Genomic DNA, 19,174 nt, shown 5'->3' with positions numbered 1-19,174 from the left:
ACTCTGATATTGAGGTCAAATAATTTTCCTTTTTGTGGCCAGTGTGAAAGCTATACTACTTTCCATTTTTTGAGGGTATGTTACATTTTAGGCATATTTGAGCCTTTTATGACTATTTAGACTACTGTTAAGGTACTGTTTAGTTTTCTATGCATTTTTGTTGTATTGCTTAAAATATCCCTGGAAAAGAAACTATTGAAGATATAGGGTACTTAAAATGTTTCTCTGTAAATATTGTACATTCCGTGCACACAAATTTATATTGTTCAGTTCACATGTTAGAAGCCATAAACACAATGCAAATTATATGTTTTCTTGTGGAATTGAGAATTGTAAAGCCACTTTGAAAACATTCACTGCCTTTCGTTCCCATATGCACAGAAATCATAGACGAGGGGAGAACACTGAGGAGGAGAGCTGGAAGTTCACTGGAAATCTTAGCTGACAAGTTCCTGGATGTGGGTATGTTGGACAAAATATTAAAACTCTTTGTGTCCATCTGAGGATCCATATTAAAGATGGAAAAAAAGTATTGTGCCAGGGCAAATATTTCCACCTACAATTCAAATCATTGGAGAAGTGAATGATTATAGACATCATCTTTACAACTCTGACACTCAGGATGCTGTGACAAAAGCAGATGTCTCTAATCATAACGTGCTAGATGTGTCTGCAGTTGTCTACAAAGGTACCAAATATGTCAAAGGTCATGTTGTTGTAGTAGTTCACACTAATGAGAGCACTGAGTTTGGGAAGATAGTTGTGATACTTGTTAATGATTCTAAATTGTACTTTGTGCTAGAATTGCATCAGTCAGTACGCCTTATTGACCTTGGACTTGATTGCCTACACTGCCCTACAGACAGAAGTTTGTGTGTAAATGCTGACAGTCTGATGGATTATTACCCAATACCCCTTTATAACATGACAGATCTTTTTGTTGTTTCCCTGCACCATTCAGTTTCTTCACGATTTTTTCCCCTTATATTTCAGTGATGGAAATTGAAGATGAAATCACATGCATCCTGCCGGAATTGGAGAGACAGAAAGTACTGCCCATTGCAGACCACCTGAAAGATGTCATTGGTGTCCAACAAAAAAGTGACCTTCTGTTAGTAGAGGCAGATGATAGCAAACATTTTCTTACACCAATTCAAATACGTAAACTACTACTTGCATTTAAGAAAGGTTTGTAGACATTTTGTATACATCTGACTATTTATCAGCTGTAGGTCACACAGGTCACTGATTCATTTCTTTTTTACATTATGTCCATCAGTTGCCAATTTCTTCTCACTATACCATTCTGGATGTTTAACTACAAAGCATTTTATTGAAGAGACTTTTACCGGCTATTGGTATGTTTTTCTGTTTTAATGGAAGCAATCAAATAAAAAAAGATAATCCAGTGCATTTTGTTTACATCTTGATCTTAAATATATCCAACTATTACACAAACAAGTGTGCAGGTGTGTGTGTGTGTGTGTGTGTGTGTGTGTGCACGCACAAGTATAAACCTTTTATTTTGGGAGCCTTTATTGTATTACAGTATGTTACCGTTTACTCGTATCTTAGTAAAAGATTACATGAAAAAGGTAAATTACTGCCCACAAAAACACAGTAACCTCTGAGAGCGTTGACTATTTTCAGTAGCAAAAGTGTATGTTTACGGTAAATCACTGGAAAAGGTATTGCAGCATACCTTGAAATGAGCTTACGGTAACATACCATAAACATACAGCACAACACATATTTATTAATCATGGTATAATGTTGCGTTATTGATGTAATTTTCTTGTGAAATATATTACGGTATTTTACTGCCAACACTGTTGCCGGTGAGATACTGGCAACAGTGTTGCCAGTATCTCACCGGCATGCAGTCAGAGGGTTTTTTACAGCAATAAAATATACGGTATAATTCTGGGATCAACACTAAGTGGTAAGTTACCGTTAACCATGCATCACGGTATCATGCTGGCAACAGTGTTGCCAGTTTATTACCGTAAAGTGGATAGGTAAAGTCTAACAGTGTAGACCTTGATTGTGCAATTCAGAAATTCAACAGTATTTTTATATAAATATATTGTGTTAAAATTTTATATACTTTTTTGTTTTGTTACAGGCAACAGTTCCAGACCGAAATTTCACTGTGTACCTAAATTACATGAAAGGTATGCTGTAAATCTTTTGGTGTTCTGAAGACACTGTCATTTTTAGATTTTAGTGGTATTACAAAATATATATAAAAAAAATCCTAAAAATGACATTTTGCAACATATGTTCCAAGATGTGCAGTAATGTGTTTACTTATGTAAGGCACATGCGAAAGCATTGTTGCATGTCAAATGTGGTGTTCAAGTGTGGTGTTTCTGGGTGCAGCAGGTTTTTTAGTAAATTTTCATCTTTTAAGTGTCACATTTATCGCCATAAAGATGCACACAAGAATGCTACTGGAAGTGAAACAGACTTCAAATGTCATGTGGGGATCTGTAATGCTAGATTTGTTGATATGAGGAGTCTTTTGGCCCATCTTAAAATCCATATGAGAGAGGGAAGATCAGTTCGATGCCCTTTCAAAAACTGCACAAAACATTTTACGGTCAAGTCAACATTTACATCACATTTGTCAAGAAAGCATAAAAATGTTTCTGAAAACAGTCCATCAATGTCAGGAGGCTTAACAGATCATTGTAGCTCTTATGATGATGCACAAGATGGAGCTTGTAATTTGGAGCCAGATCCTTTAAGTTGCTTCAGTAATGAACAGGAGATCTATCCAGAGAAAACAGAAAAAGATCTGTTTTTAAGACAGTTGGCTTTGTTTTATTTGAAATTACAAGCCAAGCTACTTATTCCATCTTCTGCCATAAATACTATTATTGAAGACTATTGGGAAATGCATGCAATGAATCAGTCACATTTGCTATTCCATCTCAAGGAAAAGCTACTTACTCTTGGACTCTCAGAAACACAAATAGAAGATGTGATTGGCATTTTAAGAGAGGAGGATATATTCAGAGCTTGCAATACTGCAGCACTCCACACAGATCACCGTAGGAAAACAGTTTTTAAAAACTGCTTCAATTATGTTGACCCACTGTCCATCTGTCTTGGTCAAAATGAGTCTGGAATGGAATGCTTTGCACAGTATGTGCCTTTGAAGAAGACCATAGAGTCCCTATTTCAGTGTAAATCAGTGATGGACTACCATAAACTAACAAAAACCATCAAAAGAAATGAAGATGTTTTTCAGGATGTTTGGGATGGCACAAATATGGTTGAAAACATACTGTCCAGGGATGCAGAATACTCATTGGGTGTAATACTTTATCAGGATTTGTTTGAGGTAGTGAATCCTCTTGGCTCTGGGAAAAAGAAGCACAAGATTTTAGCAGTTTATATGACTCTTGCAAATATTCTACCACACAACAGATCTAGCATAGATCAAATGCAACTTGTGCTACTTTGTCGAGAGCAAGATTTTAAGTATTTTGGACAGGATCTTGTGTTTGGGCATCTTCTTAAAGATCTCAAAGATCTTGAAGTAACTGGCGTTACGTTGCCTGATGGTAAGATTACTAAAGGAACACTGTGTGCCATTGCAGGTGACAATTTAGGTTCACACAGTATTGGGGGCTTTGTGGAAAGCTTTTCCAGGACTATATATTTTTGTCGGTATTGTGAGATTGATCGAAAAACATTTCTGACTGATCCTCTTGCCAAAGGCCCAGACCGCACTGAAGAGTCATACAAAGTAAATGTTCTGGCCAACACAGACAATGTTGGGGCAAGTGAAGATAAAGGTGTCAAATTTGACTCAATCTTCAACGAGCTTGCTCACTTTCATGTTTGTCAGCCAGGATTACCCCCCTGCCTTGGCCATGACCTTTTTGAGGGCATTGTTTCATCAGATGTGGCATTGTTCATTAATCACCTCATAAAAAAAGAAAAACATTTCTCCTACCTTGAAATGAATCGGCGCATAAATGGATTCAATGGTAATGATGCAAGTAACAAACCATGTGAAGTGAACCCAGGTGCTGGAAAACTATCAGGAAATGCAGTACAGAACTGGTGTTTTCTCAGGATGCTCCCTGTGTTGATTGGTGATAAAATAAACAATGAATCAGAAGTTGAAGTTTGGCAGCTAATTTTACAGCTGAGAGAGATTGTCAGTCTTGTTTGTGCTCCAAAGATAACTGCTGGTCAGATCACATACCTCCGTGTTCTGATTGAAGAGTATTTGCAAAGTAGGAAGGAAAGTTTTCAAGAACATCCACTGAAGCGCAAACATCACTATTTGTGTCATTATCCAGACCTCATTGTTAAGTTTGGGCCATTGATTCGTCTTTGGACTCTAAGGTTTGAAAGTAAGCACACTTATTTCAAACAGTGTGCAAGGAAGTTGCGCAACTTCAAAAATATTTGCCAGAGTTTATCAGAAAGACATCAGCCTTTTCAAGCATTTCTCAGTGCTGGCAGTCTCTTTCCAGCTGATGTTGTTGTGGACAAAGGGACTGAGTATTTTGCAAGTGATTACAATGACAATATACAAAAGTCAGTTGAACATCTAGACCTGGATCAATCAAACACTTTGATTGCCAATGATGTAACAATGAAAAGAACAAAGTATAAGAGCAACATGTTTGTTGTAATTGGGCATAATGATGATGGATTATTAGTGGGAAAAATTAAGAAAATCATTGTTCATAAAAACTCAGTAGTTTATTTTATATGTCAGAAACACCAGGCTGTTCGGCTTCCTTTGATTGACTGTCATCAAACAAGTCCTGTGCCAAGTGCCTACTGCTGTATCAAATCAGATGAACTACTGGACTTTTACCCACTGCCAGAATATTTGGTGTGGGGTATGTCTCTTCTAATTCTACACCACTCTGTTTCTGAGTTTTAGACAAATGTCATCATTACATGATGCTATAAAGGAGATAATCCTTAAGACCTTGCCCAGCCTTTGTGAAGACATCCAAGAAAGCATTATTTCCACACTTGAAAACTGTGGGGCTGAGTCTGTGGAAGACCTGAAGTATATCCAGCAAGATGACATCAAAGATCTGCTGCCTGTCATTCAACAACGCAAGTTGTTGGAGAAATTCAAACAAGGTAAAGAACCCACTAATATAAAAAGGAACATATTACAAATGATTAGATGTTTAATATTTAAATTGCATGTATTTTTATGATTTCAGAGACAGACATAGTCACACTAGACTTGGAGATTATTTCAAGTCCCTCAACTGTATCCCCTTTTTCAAGTCCTTCAACTTCCTCCACATCATCAGTTTCACTACACACTTCAGCAAAGCAACCACCTCATGTACCATGTCGATATGATGCACAAAATATATCCCAGTCTTGGCCAGAAACCTTCCAAGTCCCATGGGAAAAGATGCCACTGGAAATTCAGACAGCAATCTCAGAAGGCAAAAGACCCCCTCCTGACAAGAGGCGTCAAATGATAAGAATACTTGCTGATGAAGTGCAGAAGTACGAGGCTAATCCCACACGTTCACAATGCCTTACAATCTGCCAGAAGATATCCCGTCAATACCTAGATACCTTTGCAGATATGACACCAAGTGGAAAGGTCATTGCTGGAGGGTATAGTTCTCTACTCTCTCAACTCAAAACAAGACTCGAGAATGTCAACCGTTCTGGGAAATTTCGAAGATTCAGATCATCAGGACCCAGTGGAATGGCTGGAGTCAAACGGGGACCAACTGATACGTATGGATGTACAAGATTCCAGCCAGAACTTCCTCCAGAGGAAACTGATGACACAGTGGAAGAGAAACGTCAAAGATTACAGAGCACTCACAGCAAGTATGGCATTCACGGAGAGGATAGGCCTAAAGTGACTGATTTGATGAACACCACATTTAGCCTTCAGCGCAAACATATAAACAGGATCCCTGCCCCCTCCTTAGCTGATCTGCAAACCAGCTGGCCTTACCTGTTTACACAACGTGGAATCTTTTCTCACTTTGAGTTGCTGACTGATGTTGCCATCCTCCGTGCCTTGGAACTGTCAATTGAGGAGTGTGGTAATGCCATTGTGGAGTACTTCCGCACTAAAGTCAAGACTGCTGATGTCCAGAAAATCCTGGCACAAGAAGCAACTGATGATCTAACATTCCTTGTTGTCCAGCTTTTGATGGCTCACTTCAAGGAGTCCCCTGATGGGCTGATTCTGACTACTGATGTAGGCTTATTGCACATAAATATTATGAGCTTCGTCCATTTTTGTATATGCATACTGTCTTGCTAATATACACTTGTCCATGTTTTACAGGAGTTTGCAACGGCAGCGGATGTCGAAACCAGCCTAAGTTTGCCAGCCAGCCCTCGTCTGATTTTGCGTGAGTTCAGAACTGATTAGCACTATTCACATGTTTCGCTTAAAGTTGCTTAATATGTATATATGTAAAAAGAATATAAACACTTGTTAAAAAGGAGATCCAAAGGTACTTGCCTAACATAGTTAAAAAGCCTTTACTAGAATAAAATTGTCATGCTGACCTTAAATTAAGTTGTGATGTTTTAAAATATTGTGTGGATAAACATTTATGAGAGAAAATATAATAAAAACTTTCATCTTTGTCCACCACAGGTGGCAATGAGCAAAAACTGAGTGGATGGATGGTCAGTGCTGAAGGCCATGTCATCTTTGAGGGGGTCCTGCCAACATTTTCAACAGGGCTTGCAGCGGTGTTTGTCACATTTTACATCTTCAACCTGCAATATCAAGATGAGGCAGCAAAGACTTTGGAGTTTGTGCAACGGTAAAATGATCCCCGTGAATTTATTTATTTTGAAAACACGGCGCTGTAGAAAAAAAACAGCAATGCCAAGATTTCAAAACTATCAATCTGGTCATAATCAAAAGTTGGCAAATTTGTTGATGGGGTTTCAATATATTCAAAGGGATGTTCCACCCCTAAGTGAAATTTGGTCTATTTCCATATTCCCCACAGTTGAATAAGTAAGAAAAAAGCAGTTAGTAACCAACGCAGTAATTCTCCTGATCTGGAAGCAGTCCATTTGCTTTAGCTTAGCATAAACAATGGAAGTGAATAGCAAAAGTTAGCATTTTGTGTGCAAATGTGATTAAATAATTCAATAATGATACCAATTATTCTTGGTGACCTCAATACTCATGTCGACTGCAAATAAAAACTAGGAAATAACACAAAGGACTTGCAGGAGCCGATTTAGACTTGGGACTACTTTTCGACAAAGCACCAGTGTAACCACTGCTGAATGGCGCATGGATATAACACAGCGGTCAAAAATTACGTGTGATTTGCACAGTATTTTTTTTTTCGTAGTTTATTATACAGGTGTAATACAAGAAAAAGCCTTACTTATGTAGCAAAGGGATGTGAAAACGAGCCAAAGACATACAGCTGCAGGGTATTTCACGTTATTCCCACAGATGTTTGTTTACAGAAGCCAGAGGTTTTTTGGACCGCTGTGTTATATCCATACGCCATGCAGCAGCGGGTTACAGTGGTGCTTTGTCGTAATGTAGTTCCAAGTCTAAATCGGCTCCTGCAAATCCTTCGTGTTACTTTTTACTTTATATTTGCCGTTGACACGATTATTGAGCTCACCAGGAACAATTGACTATTTTTAATCACTTTTGCACACAAAATGCTAGTATCAGCCATTCACTGTTTATGCTAAGCTAAAGCAGACGTACTGCTGCCAGATCAGGAGAATTTCTGTGCTGGTTACTAAATGCTTTTTCTCACTTATCTCACGGTGGGGAAAATGGAAATAGACCAAATTTCACTTAGGGGTGGAATATCCCTTTAAAAGCAGGATAATTTCTCCAAAATACATTACATTCAGAAAGTATTCAGAGAACATCACTTTTCTCACATTTTGTTATATTACAGCCTTATACCAAAATAGACTAACCCCAAAATTCCACTATCTCCCCTCCGCTGCGCTCCGGCACGAACGTCGCAGCACAAACGGTCCCATTGTAGTCAGTCAGAGCTGTTCCACTACTGCGGCCGTGTGGCACAGTGCGCCGCCCGCCGTTCCGCCATCCGGCAAAAATAGGATCGATTCTATTTTTGCCGGACGCCGGAGCACCTCCGAAAACATCAAAACAGAAAACATCAAAGGAAATGAGCCGACATGAACGATCGCGTGTTAAATTTGTTTTTGAGGTGGCGACAACTAATTTGATGTTACTGTGGCCATGCTCAGGACGCAGATGTCTGGAGCGCGTAAACGATCAGAGCTTTGCATGTGCACGCTGGTTAAGATTAGGATGGGGTGAGGGGAAGGTTAAATTGCAAGAGGGTAAACGTCACAATTTGGTTAAATGTCCGTTTTACGGCGGGCGTCAGTACTGACGCTCTGGCACAGCACGTTGCCTCCTGATGCACAGGGGCTCGTCACCTGCTGTCTTTTCCGAGGACTGCATCTTGTCGCTCATTATCACGTGACAGCGGCTTGTCGCTGAAAGGCATAAAAAGTCACAACAGAGCAGTGAAGTCGACTAGTCGACTAGTTCGTACAACCCCTAGTAGACACTAAAGAAAAGCTGTTAGATTAAGGTGTTAAAATAAAAATATGAACGCACAGCAAGGAGATAAGTTTTACTTTTCATCCCATCTCAAATCTTCCCTTTCTTTCAAAAATCCTAGAAAAAAATATCTCTGTTCAACTCCATGCTCATCTCGCCCTCAGTAGCCTCTATGAGCCCTTCCAGACTGGTTTTCGACCTGGCCACAGTACAGAAACTGCACTCATAAAAATCACTAACGACCTCCTCACTGCTGCCCATACTGGACTGCTCTCCATTCTCATCCTCCTTGACTTGAGTTCAGCCTTCGATACCATCTCTCACACCATCCTCCTCCATAGATTGTCTTTCCTTGGCATTTCTCATACCCTGCTTGATTGGTTCCGTTCATATCTCTCTGGCCGTACTCAGTTTATTCAACTCAAATCCTTCACTTCCCGTCCCTTCCCTGTCACTACTGGCGTCCCCCAAGGCTCTGTTCTCAGTCCACTCCTTTTCATCACTTACCTTCTTCCCCTGGGAAATATTTTCCATAAATTTGACATCCATTTTCATTGTTACGCGGATGACACCCAGCTCTATGTATCCTCCAAACCCTCCTCTTCACTTCCTCCTTCCTCCCTCACCAATTGTTTATCTGAAATCAAAGACTGGTTCACATCAAACTTTCTCAAACTCAACAGTGATAAAACAGAAATGTTACTTGTCGGCACTAAATCTTTACTATCAAAAATCCACAGCTTTACACTTCCTGTCGACAACTCCTTAGTTTCCCCCTCCCCTCAGGTCAAGGGTGTCATCCTCGACTCCTCACTGTCCTTCCAGCCCCACATAAACAATATTACCCGGTCTGCCTACTTCCATCTACGTAACACTAACCGCCTACGCCCCTCCCTCACTACTCACTCGGTCGCCATCCTTGTCCTCAGCCTCATCACTTCCCGTATTGACTACTGCAACTCTCTTCTCTTCGGTCTTCCTCACAAATCCCTCCATAAACTCCAACTTCTCCAAAACTCGGCAGCCCGCATCATTTCCAGAACTCCCTCCTTCCACCACATCACCCCTGTTCTTCAGCAGCTCCACTGGCTCCCAGTCACTTCCAGAATCCAATTCAAAATTCTACTATGTACATTCAAAGGCATCCATAACCTAGCTCCCCCGTACCTCTCAGACCTCCTTCATCCTTCAACCTCCACCCGTTCCCTCAGGTCCTCCTCCTCCATCCACCTCTCTGTCCCACCTTTCCGTCTGGTCACTATGGGGAGCAGGGCCATCAGTCGCTCTGCTCCCCAGCTCTGGAACTCACTCCCTCCTGACCTCCGTAACATTGATTCCCTCACTCTCTTTAAAACCAGACTCAAAACCCACCTGTTCCGTCTAGCATTCCAATAGTTACTCTCTTTGCTCCTATCTGTCTGTTTGTTTTATGCTCTTCTATTTTTTATTGTTGTGTATTTTATCTCTGTCTGTAAAGTGTCCTTGAGTGTTTAGAAAGGCACTGTTGAAATAAAATGTATTATTATTATTACTTTTGGTTTCACCAACGGACACTAGGGAGTGCTAAAACAAGCCTAAACTGGCAAGTGTTCCTTTAACAGGAGTCATCCTGTGGTAAATTCAGTTGATTGGACATGACCAATATAAGATCCTTGACAGTACATGTCAGAGCATAAAACAATCAAAAACTCAAAGAAATTGTCTGTAGAAGAACCATCATCAAATTATTGAGCAAAGGCTGTGAATACTTGTGTAAATTTGATTTCTAAGTTATTTTTATTCATAATAAGTTTGCAAAAAACTAACAGATAAACTTTTTTGCCATTATAGGATGATTTTTATTGAATTTTTTGGGAAAAAAGTTTAATCCATTTTGAAAAAAAGCTGGAACAAAGCTAAATGTGGAGAAAGTTATGTAGTGTGAGTAATTTCAGGATGTACTGCTTAAGAACTCCTTTATTGTTACAAGCACTTGCTGCTTTGAAAGTGACACACTGTAGTCTGCAAGTTTTTCTCATATTGGACGTATTTTTCTTTTTCAGGCGTTTCATTGGGATTAACCCAGAGAGAGGCACAAAATCCTACCAAGGAAAGGTGGTGTCCAAAAAGACAGGGAAGGCCGTCCAAAAGAAACTGCAGACAGTGAATGCGCACGTTTCTACCCTGATAAAAAATCTTATGGACTTTGAGTGGCACTTCATACAGGTTTGTTGTTGTTGTTTATTTTATGTTTCTAAAAGACTCATATTCTAATAATATTGTTCTTATTTTTTTCCCTTCTGAATGGCTTCCTCATCCACACCCAAAAAGTAAGTGACACTCCTGTTAACAAAGTCATTGTTGACTATTTATAATCCTGTTCAGGATAATACAGCATGTTTTTCTGTAGCCATGTTAAAATGTTATGGTTGGGTACTTATCATTTACCCAGTGATTCAGCAAAGCATTTGTACTAGGTTATTTTCTTTATAGAGTTTTTATTTTTTTGGATCTTAGAATTGTTAAAACTGATTATGTAAAAGACTGCAATCTGCACTTTTTTTTTCTTTTTATTGAATCTTAATTGCAGCCATGGACATTTTATTTGTTATGTGGCCAGTTTTTTAACTATTCCCTGCCATGGAAATGCATGTTTCTAATTTAATTTGTAAGAACAAAACTGCGTATGGTTTATTGTTGCATATTGGTTTATAAATAAACATTCAGACCTATGTTCTTCATGTCATCCTCTTTTTTTTTGTTTCATAGAGCTTACACGTTTTGAAAACTGCACCAATAACTTTTTTGTGGGTCATTTCTTTTTGTGTTACACCCTGTGCCAGAAAACATTTTTACTATTTTAGTGGTTGTATAGTTGCACTGTATTTTCGCAGATATTTACTTATAAAGTAAATTCAGTAATGAAACTCATTACAGTAACATTCTGACAGCAACAGACGCCAGTATGTAACTATAAATTTATTTGTTCACTACAACAATTACTTTAACGGTAAAATACTTTAAAACTGTTACAGCATTGAAAATGTAAATTAACAGTAGAATGCTGGCAGCTACAGACGCCAGCATTTTACTGTTAATCCACAGCAACTGTACTGTAAATTACTCACACAGTAACTTACTGTTAAAGTGAATACAGTACCTGTACTGTATTCACTTTAACAGTAAGTTACTATAAAAGTAACTTACAGTATAGTTACTGTAAAAAACAGTAAAATGCTGGCGTCTGTAGCTGCCAGTATTCTACTGTTTTTTTACATACATTTTTTCTTAGAGTGTGACTCCTGTCGATATGGAGGAGCATCAGCTCAACTCTGAGTCTCTCTTGATGTCCAAGCTCCTCAACCTATCCCTTAGGCTGAGCCCAGCCACCCCATGGAGAAAACTCATTTCGGTCGCTTGTATCTGCAGTCTTGCACTTTCGGTCATTACCCAAAGGTCATGACCATAGATGAGGACTGGGCGGTAGATCGACTGGTATTGAGAGCCTTGCTTTCTGGCTCAGGTCCTTCTTCACCACAACAGACCGGTTCAGCATCCGCATCACTGCAGATGTTACCCCAATCGGCCTGTCAAACTCCTGCTCCCTCCTTCCATCACTTGTGAACAAGACCCCAAGATACTTGAACTCCTCTACTTGAGGCACGACCTCTCCTGACCCAGAGTTGGCAAGCCGCCCTTTTCCGGTCGAGAGCCATGGTATCAGACTTAGAAGTGCTGATCGTCATCCCAGCAGCTTTATACTCGGCTGCGAACCTTCCCAGCAGAGTTGTAGGTCAGAGCCTGATGAAGCTAGGAGAACCACATCATCCGCTAGGGATGTCCCGATCAGGTTTTATTGCCCTCGAGTCCGAGTCATTTGATTTTGAGAATCTGCCGATACCCAGTCCCGATCTGATACTTTTGATACATATAAAAAAAAAGAAAAGGAAGAAACAGTTCCAGAATGCTCCTTATTGTTTATTTATTTACCTTTTTAATTTAATTTTTAACAACAGATCACTTTCTGTGAGGTAGCTTGAACAATCAAGTAATAAATAACATAAACTCTTCACTTTTGGACTTTCTGATCATGTAATCCTATCTTCCTGTCCTGTTTGTCTCTGCTCTTCCTGCATCTCCCAGTCCTCCAGAAAAACTCCTGCCTGCTTCCTTCTTTTTCACCTCACAAATAACTTTTATTACTAGCAGATCAAATTGATCTATTGACCACAAAAAAAGCAGAGTGTGCGCTGCGCTGCCCGGCTGAGCCAGTGACGAGCGCTGCAGCGCGAGCGCGTCCACACGTCGTGCTCAAATACAGACAGAACTTACCAGAGAGAAAATGAACGGACACTAATGACTGTGTGACGCCACTTAGAAACTTAGAAAATGTTACTGTGGCCGTGTGCAGAACGCAGCTGGAGTTCATGAATAATCAACGGTCTGCCTGCCGCTCTGCTCAAAAGAATCCCCGCTACGCTGAGTCCATATAAATAATATAATAAAGGTAGAAACTGGATCTCTTTTGTGCTCCTTCTGGGTGTGTAAGTTAAGGGCATCAGGGGAGCCTGACAACCTTTAAGGAGAACCAAGTTGCTCTCCTGTAATTTGAACCCACTATCCGACTCCGAATCGGGGCTTGGATCGGGAAGTAAAGCCCGAGTCCCGATCAGTCTGAAACCACGTGATCAGGGCTGATTTCTGATCATGTAATTGGATCGGGACATCCCTATCATCCTCATAAACCCAAGATGAGATTCTCCTGCCACCAAACTCTTTTATTTTGAAGGCCGCTAACAGGATGTGATGTGTGCAGTAGGGGTTGCATGAAAATTTTTTTTTAAGTTGACAGTCAAGTAATGAAAATCGAGTTAACTTCGACTAGTCGTTGATGACGTCATACACCTGAAGCAGCGGGGGGGGGGTCTGTAAGTTCGCTGGAGCTTTTGACAATTAAAATTGCGCCCACATTTTCTAAGTTAACACATCTCTTTTAACAACGGTAGTTTTTGCATCCTGCTTCAGTCCTCTCCCCCTCCCCCTGCGCAGCAGCAGCAAACTGATACACCTGTAGCCTCTCGGCGTTCCTGCTGCTCATTAAAACACATTAAAATAATTATTTCATTTTCTGTCCATCACTTCTGATTACCTTCAATGGCGTCTGTTTGTTACAACCACCAGGTACAAAAGCAAACTTGTTTTTATTTGACTATTTTTCTGTCCTGCCTGTTTATTATCTTCCTGCATCTCCTCTCAATCCTAAAGAGAAACTGCTACCTGGGTTCATATATATTCTTCTTATGAGTTACCTTTGAACTGCAATTCTAAAAGATCTACCGACCACAAAAACAGTGGAGTGCCGCTGCTCGCCGGCCGTTTTTGCTGCGGAGTTCGTGCCGGAGCGGAGATAGTGGAATCTTGGGGGTGCGTCACCAGAGAACAAAACAGGTGAAGAGCCTCGCTCCGCAGCAGCGAAACGCATCAGGCACAAATAACAGACAGAAAACATGAAAGGAAATGAGCCGACATGAACGATCGCGTGCTAAATTTGTTTTTGAGGTGGTGACACCTGATTTGGCGGTGCTCAGGACGCAGATTGAGCGCGTCAACGATCAGAGCTTTGCATGCGCAAACTGGTTAAGATTAGGATGGGGGTGAGGGGAAGGTAAAATTGCAAGAGGGAAAAGGTCACAGTTTGGATAAATGTCCGTTTTACCGCCGGTGTCAGTACAGACGCTCTGGCACAGCGTGTCGCCTCCGCCTTCCGACGCAGGGGCTCATCACCTGCTGGAGGACTGCATCTTGTCAGTCATTATCACGTGACAGCGACTAGTCGATGACAGGCATAAAAAGTCACTACAGAGCCGTGAAGTCGACTAGTCGACTAGTTCATACAACCCCTAGTGTGCAGTGTTAAGAGGGAAGAGAGGGAACAAAGTAGCTGGAGTGTGTAAAACGGAACTAATGGTGGCATTAAACACTGACCCTGATAGTTCACGGCTATCGTCCACCCTTGAGTGAAAACAGCTTTACATCCTCTCTAGTCTCTCTTCCCATCTAACACTTTATAAATAAACTGAACTGAACTAAGAACATCAGGAGGGATGAAATAATTTGTTCCTCCAGAGAACTGATTGTTGAATTCCAGTAACAGATGGATCAGTTTTCTCTTTGTCCCTAAAAACCTGCAGCTGTGTGATTCCAGCTAAATCTGCTCTGTTGATCGTTTCCCTCAGATCTTCAACAGTTTCTCTTTCCACTGTTATTAGTCTCATTCTGTCACCTTTTGACCTGAACCTGTGTTCCACACATCGACATATATACTGGACAATGGGTTTCCATAGTCTCCAATAATAAGTTTTTTGTCTGAAATGGGAGGTGGCCACCACCGCCATTTTGACCGTGTCACAGGTTCTGTCCAGCCCAGACAATTCCATAAAAGGGAAGAGAGGAGGAGCTGAGGGTGCGGCTGTAAGGCTGGGATCGACTGATGACACCCGGTCGAACTAGCTACAAGCTAACCTGAAGCTAACCCTGGCTAACCCAAAGCTAACGCGGAGGTGGGAGCCGAGCTAACGGATGTAGCCACCTAGCTACAACCCAACCGGAGCTAACTATGGAACACCCATCTACCTGAACCTCACACAAAGTTTAGGTGGAGGTTTTCGGTGCTTTTTCGTGAAGAGTACCTGGATTAAAAAAGTATTAAATCGGTAAGTTTATAATTTATTTCCGTAATGAACCCATATTTTGCTTTGAGCAAGTTTTCAGTTCCATATTTTCCGGGCAATAAGTCGCTTCTGAGTCGCACCAGCCATTAAATGTATAATCAAGAAGAAAAAATATATTTAAGTCGTATTTTGGGTGGACATTTTATTATTTTTCTTACAAAATCTGAGACCAAGCGTTAAACATTGCAAGACAAGCACCGGTAACCATAACAGAATGAACAACGCGGGCGCAGCAGCGCGCCATGGTCTCCAGCCAGCAGAGGAGAGGATGGTGGTGTTTCAAACCCTCCCAGCGGGCGAGGAGAGCTCATTCCTGGGCTGGAGCTGGCCCTCAGCACCCCTCCACAGGCTACAGCAGATGCTGGCGGTGTTTCAAACCCTCCCAGCGGGACAGGGGAACTCATTCTTTGGTCGGAGTCGGCCCGCAGCAGCGCGGTGTAGCCTACATATTTTGTTATATAAGTCGCTCCAGAGTATAAGTAGCAGGACCGGCCAGACTGTAAAAAAGTGCGAGTTATAGTCCGGAAAATACGGTAGTTATTAGTATTTGAGATAAATTATCAGGCTAAATACATTTCATATATTTCCAAAATGTGATACTTGTTTGTATCTTGTACAGCCAACTAGCCTTTACTCTGGACTCAGTACAATTCACCAAAAGTAAAGAGACATTATACAGATGAAGTAAGCACAAGATAACTTACTGGAAGAAACAGAATTATTATCATGAGAACCAGAACAAGAGAGCCTGATAACAGTCATGTGAAAATAACAGTTAACTCACTGTGATCCAAACAATAAATCAGCCATAGCTGATTAGCAATCATGAAATGAGGTCTGGGAGTTTTTAAGTTTCATTCTTTTATTACATTTTTTTCTTAGATCTGTTAAAAGGTCACCATGGCAGCCTGTGTGTCTCCAACATCAGCTACACAACGCAGCAAGTGTAAGTTCCAAATACCCGTCTTGACCACTTCATGTATGGTTTTGTACTTTAAACAGCTAGGCCAAACCTGTTATTTTTTTTTCTCCATAGCCACTTGGATCATCGGTGACAGCTACGTGAGGCGCGGTGCCCTGAGAGCTGCAGAGACCCTCGGAGACAACCTTGGCCTCCCTGACGTCTGTGTCTCCTGGTTCGGTTGGGGCGGACTGAGGTGGAAAGACCTTCTCCCCTTCTTTTTCCACTCCCTGCATGGAAGAGCAGCTCCTGATGTCCTCATCATCCACTGTGGCGGCAATGACATGCGGGTGGTCAGCAGTGTGAAGCTGGTCAACATGATGAAGGAGGACCTGCACCGGCTTCACCTTCTCCACCCAAATATGACCATCATCATGTCGTCCATCACCCAAAGGTGTAGATGGAGGGCAGGTGTAAAACCTGCCAAAATTGAGAAGGCCAGGAGGTTCGTCAACAGTGTAATGGCTACTTTTATTTCTAGTTTAAATGGTGCCTTTGTTGTGCATTCTCACCTCAGAAACGATATTTTTGTCAGACAGAGTTCATTTCACAAATAGGGGAAATGATATATTTTTAACTAATATTGCCGATTGTCTTAAAGGCCAGCTCCAAAAGCAGTGAAAGACTTCCAGGTGGGAGTCTCGCTGCTTTTGAATTTGGCCTTTAGGACAGATTTATTTTCAGGCAAACAGGATAAACATATCCCTGACTGTTCTAGCTAATGTGTTGATGATGTAATTTATCTGTAGCCATTACACTGTTGAACTGTTCTTCCTTCAAACCACAATGTTGCACTCACTCTGCAGCTCTCTGGGCCCAGTTTATAATTTTAAGTTTTTTTAATGTGCCGACACTTTGTGCCCTGTTGTTTTATAAAATGCAGTAGAAAAAATTAAATGTTTTTGCTCAATTACTGGAATTTCTTTGGTTAAGACAAAAAAGTGAGGAATAATCATTTACAAGTTATTTGTACAACAGGCCCATTTTAAATCCCAACAGTTTCTTAGCAGCCAATAGAAATGTGTTCTTTACTAACTTTACTTGGTTTAAAAATCTTACTAAAATAAACAGAGTGCCATATTGCAAAACCCAATCATACTTGTTATGTAAACATTAGCTTTGTAGATATTTGTGTGCAACAAAAACCAAACTTAAATAATTTGTCATTGTTTATTGAAAAACAACAAAATACAGGTAAACAAAGTGTAGGAAAATGATAACGTGAAAGTATTGCTCTTTAAATGTAATACTACTTATTTTTAAATAGAAAATCTACAAATGTCCTGTACAGCAACATGACAGAAGAATGGTGGTCTGTCTGTCAGAATGTGCTGAACAGATTTGCTCTGTCAAGAGGAGCCTTAATGTGTACGAGGTTCCCCTTGAGTAATATTGGTTTGGGTTATGTATCGCCACATCAGCATGTAAATGCTGAACCAATCTGGAATAAAGACTGTTGATAGAGGATAAACAAGTAAATAAGAGGAAAAATTAATACAACTAGGAAACCAACATAAAAAACAGCAACCAGCAGCTGCACCTGTGAAGAAACATTTCTAAGAATCATCAAGAAATTGTGGGATGAACAACTATAAACATGTAAACCATGAACCACAAACATCATAAACAACAAACATCAACAAGCATGTGTTCGTGCGTGTGCTGGAATGTGAAGTGTTAGACCGCCAAGGATCAGGTGCACTCTGGAACGGCCCCAAGCGCCAGAAAACCTTGCAACAGAGAACTCAGCAAGGCCACATCCAGAACCGGGCTGACACAGGTCATGGGCCACAGGACACAGGAATCACACAGCATTTCCACCTGAAACAGAATCATTAAAATTAGAAACAAATACAACAGTTGTTCAGTATGACATCAAATGGATTTTTAAAGAAGGCAATTGGACTTCTTAGGTTTCATGAATATAGGAGGGTTGATCTTAAGCCTGATTCATGCTTCTCCTGCGTCAGTGCTGAGACATGCAACTCCATTATCCATCCTTGGTATGGCATACAGACTTCTAACATCAAGCACCATCAAAAAACTCACCGAGCTGCAGTATATCTGCGGTCAGGTCAGGCTTGGGGAGGAATTATGACACGTCTCTAAATAAATTAAAAATTTCTAGTGCAGAGTGGAGCCAACCCCATAGAAAAACTGATTTGATCTCATTTAAGAGAAAAATAGAACAGGTCAGATGCACCTAATAAATAAAATTACTACCAAACTCAGGAATCTGTTGCTTCACTGTTCTGGTGCTGAAAATATCACTAATGTGGATCAAAGGAGATACACAGATGAATGGACCTCCTATTTATTATTTGGAGACTACATTTACTGCAGCTGGCAGATGCAGAGATTGTTTCTATTGATACACAGAGTTTACAGAATCTTTTTCAATTTTAATAGGGGAAGACTGCAGGAGGGAGCGGTAAAATACAGGGGGTCCCCAGCAAAAACAAGAAACTTTACGAGTCTGATGAAACCCGCTGGTGTTCCTTCAGGCAGGCCCGGTGGCAGCTCCAACGACCCAGTGGCTGTGCTGGGTCCATGTTATCGAGCTCAGTCCGGCTCGGCAGAGGGTGAATGAGCCGAGGATGTGGGATTTAAGGGAAACCCTGTATGCCCTATAGACTTCTGGAGACTGACATCAAAAACTATCAAACAACTCACCGAGCTGCAGTATTTCTCCGGTCAGATCTGTCTCCGAGTCAGAGAGCTCCACGAGCGGTCAGCCCGCGCAGCAGCTAGGCGCCGCATCAGTCAGATATGCACCGGCCTGACCGCTGGGGAGTACCGGATGGAAGAATGGAACACAGAAGTGTCCCTCCAAGCGCTCCGTCATATTTCAGCGATTTCAACCCATTTTATGTTAAATGCACTGGGTTTTACCCATCGACATATGCCCTATTAATTATTTTACCGTATTTAACATCTAAA

General features: G+C 40.9%; 1 protein-coding gene and 1 pseudogene across 1 annotated transcript; both read left to right on the top strand.

The window, feature by feature from the left end:
• LOC129162424 (uncharacterized) overlaps positions 1-19,174 on the top strand; it is a 297,886-nt pseudogene that overhangs the window by 48,975 nt on the left and 229,737 nt on the right.
• On the top strand, positions 4,798-11,274 carry LOC129152208 (uncharacterized). Its single transcript, XM_054733900.2, has 6 exons — positions 4,798-5,124; positions 5,211-6,223; positions 6,314-6,380; positions 6,632-6,803; positions 10,606-10,768; positions 10,874-11,274. The coding sequence occupies exons 1-6, from the start codon at positions 4,920-4,922 to the stop codon at positions 10,874-10,876; spliced, it is 1,623 nt and encodes a 540-aa protein (XP_054589875.2). The 5' UTR covers positions 4,798-4,919; the 3' UTR covers positions 10,877-11,274.

Source organism: Nothobranchius furzeri, chromosome 2 (assembly GCF_043380555.1).
Source record: "Nothobranchius furzeri strain GRZ-AD chromosome 2, NfurGRZ-RIMD1, whole genome shotgun sequence".
Classification (NCBI taxonomy): domain Eukaryota; kingdom Metazoa; phylum Chordata; class Actinopteri; order Cyprinodontiformes; family Nothobranchiidae; genus Nothobranchius; species Nothobranchius furzeri.
Note: the sequence above shows the minus strand (reverse complement) of the source record. Positions and strands in the feature narration are given on the sequence as shown.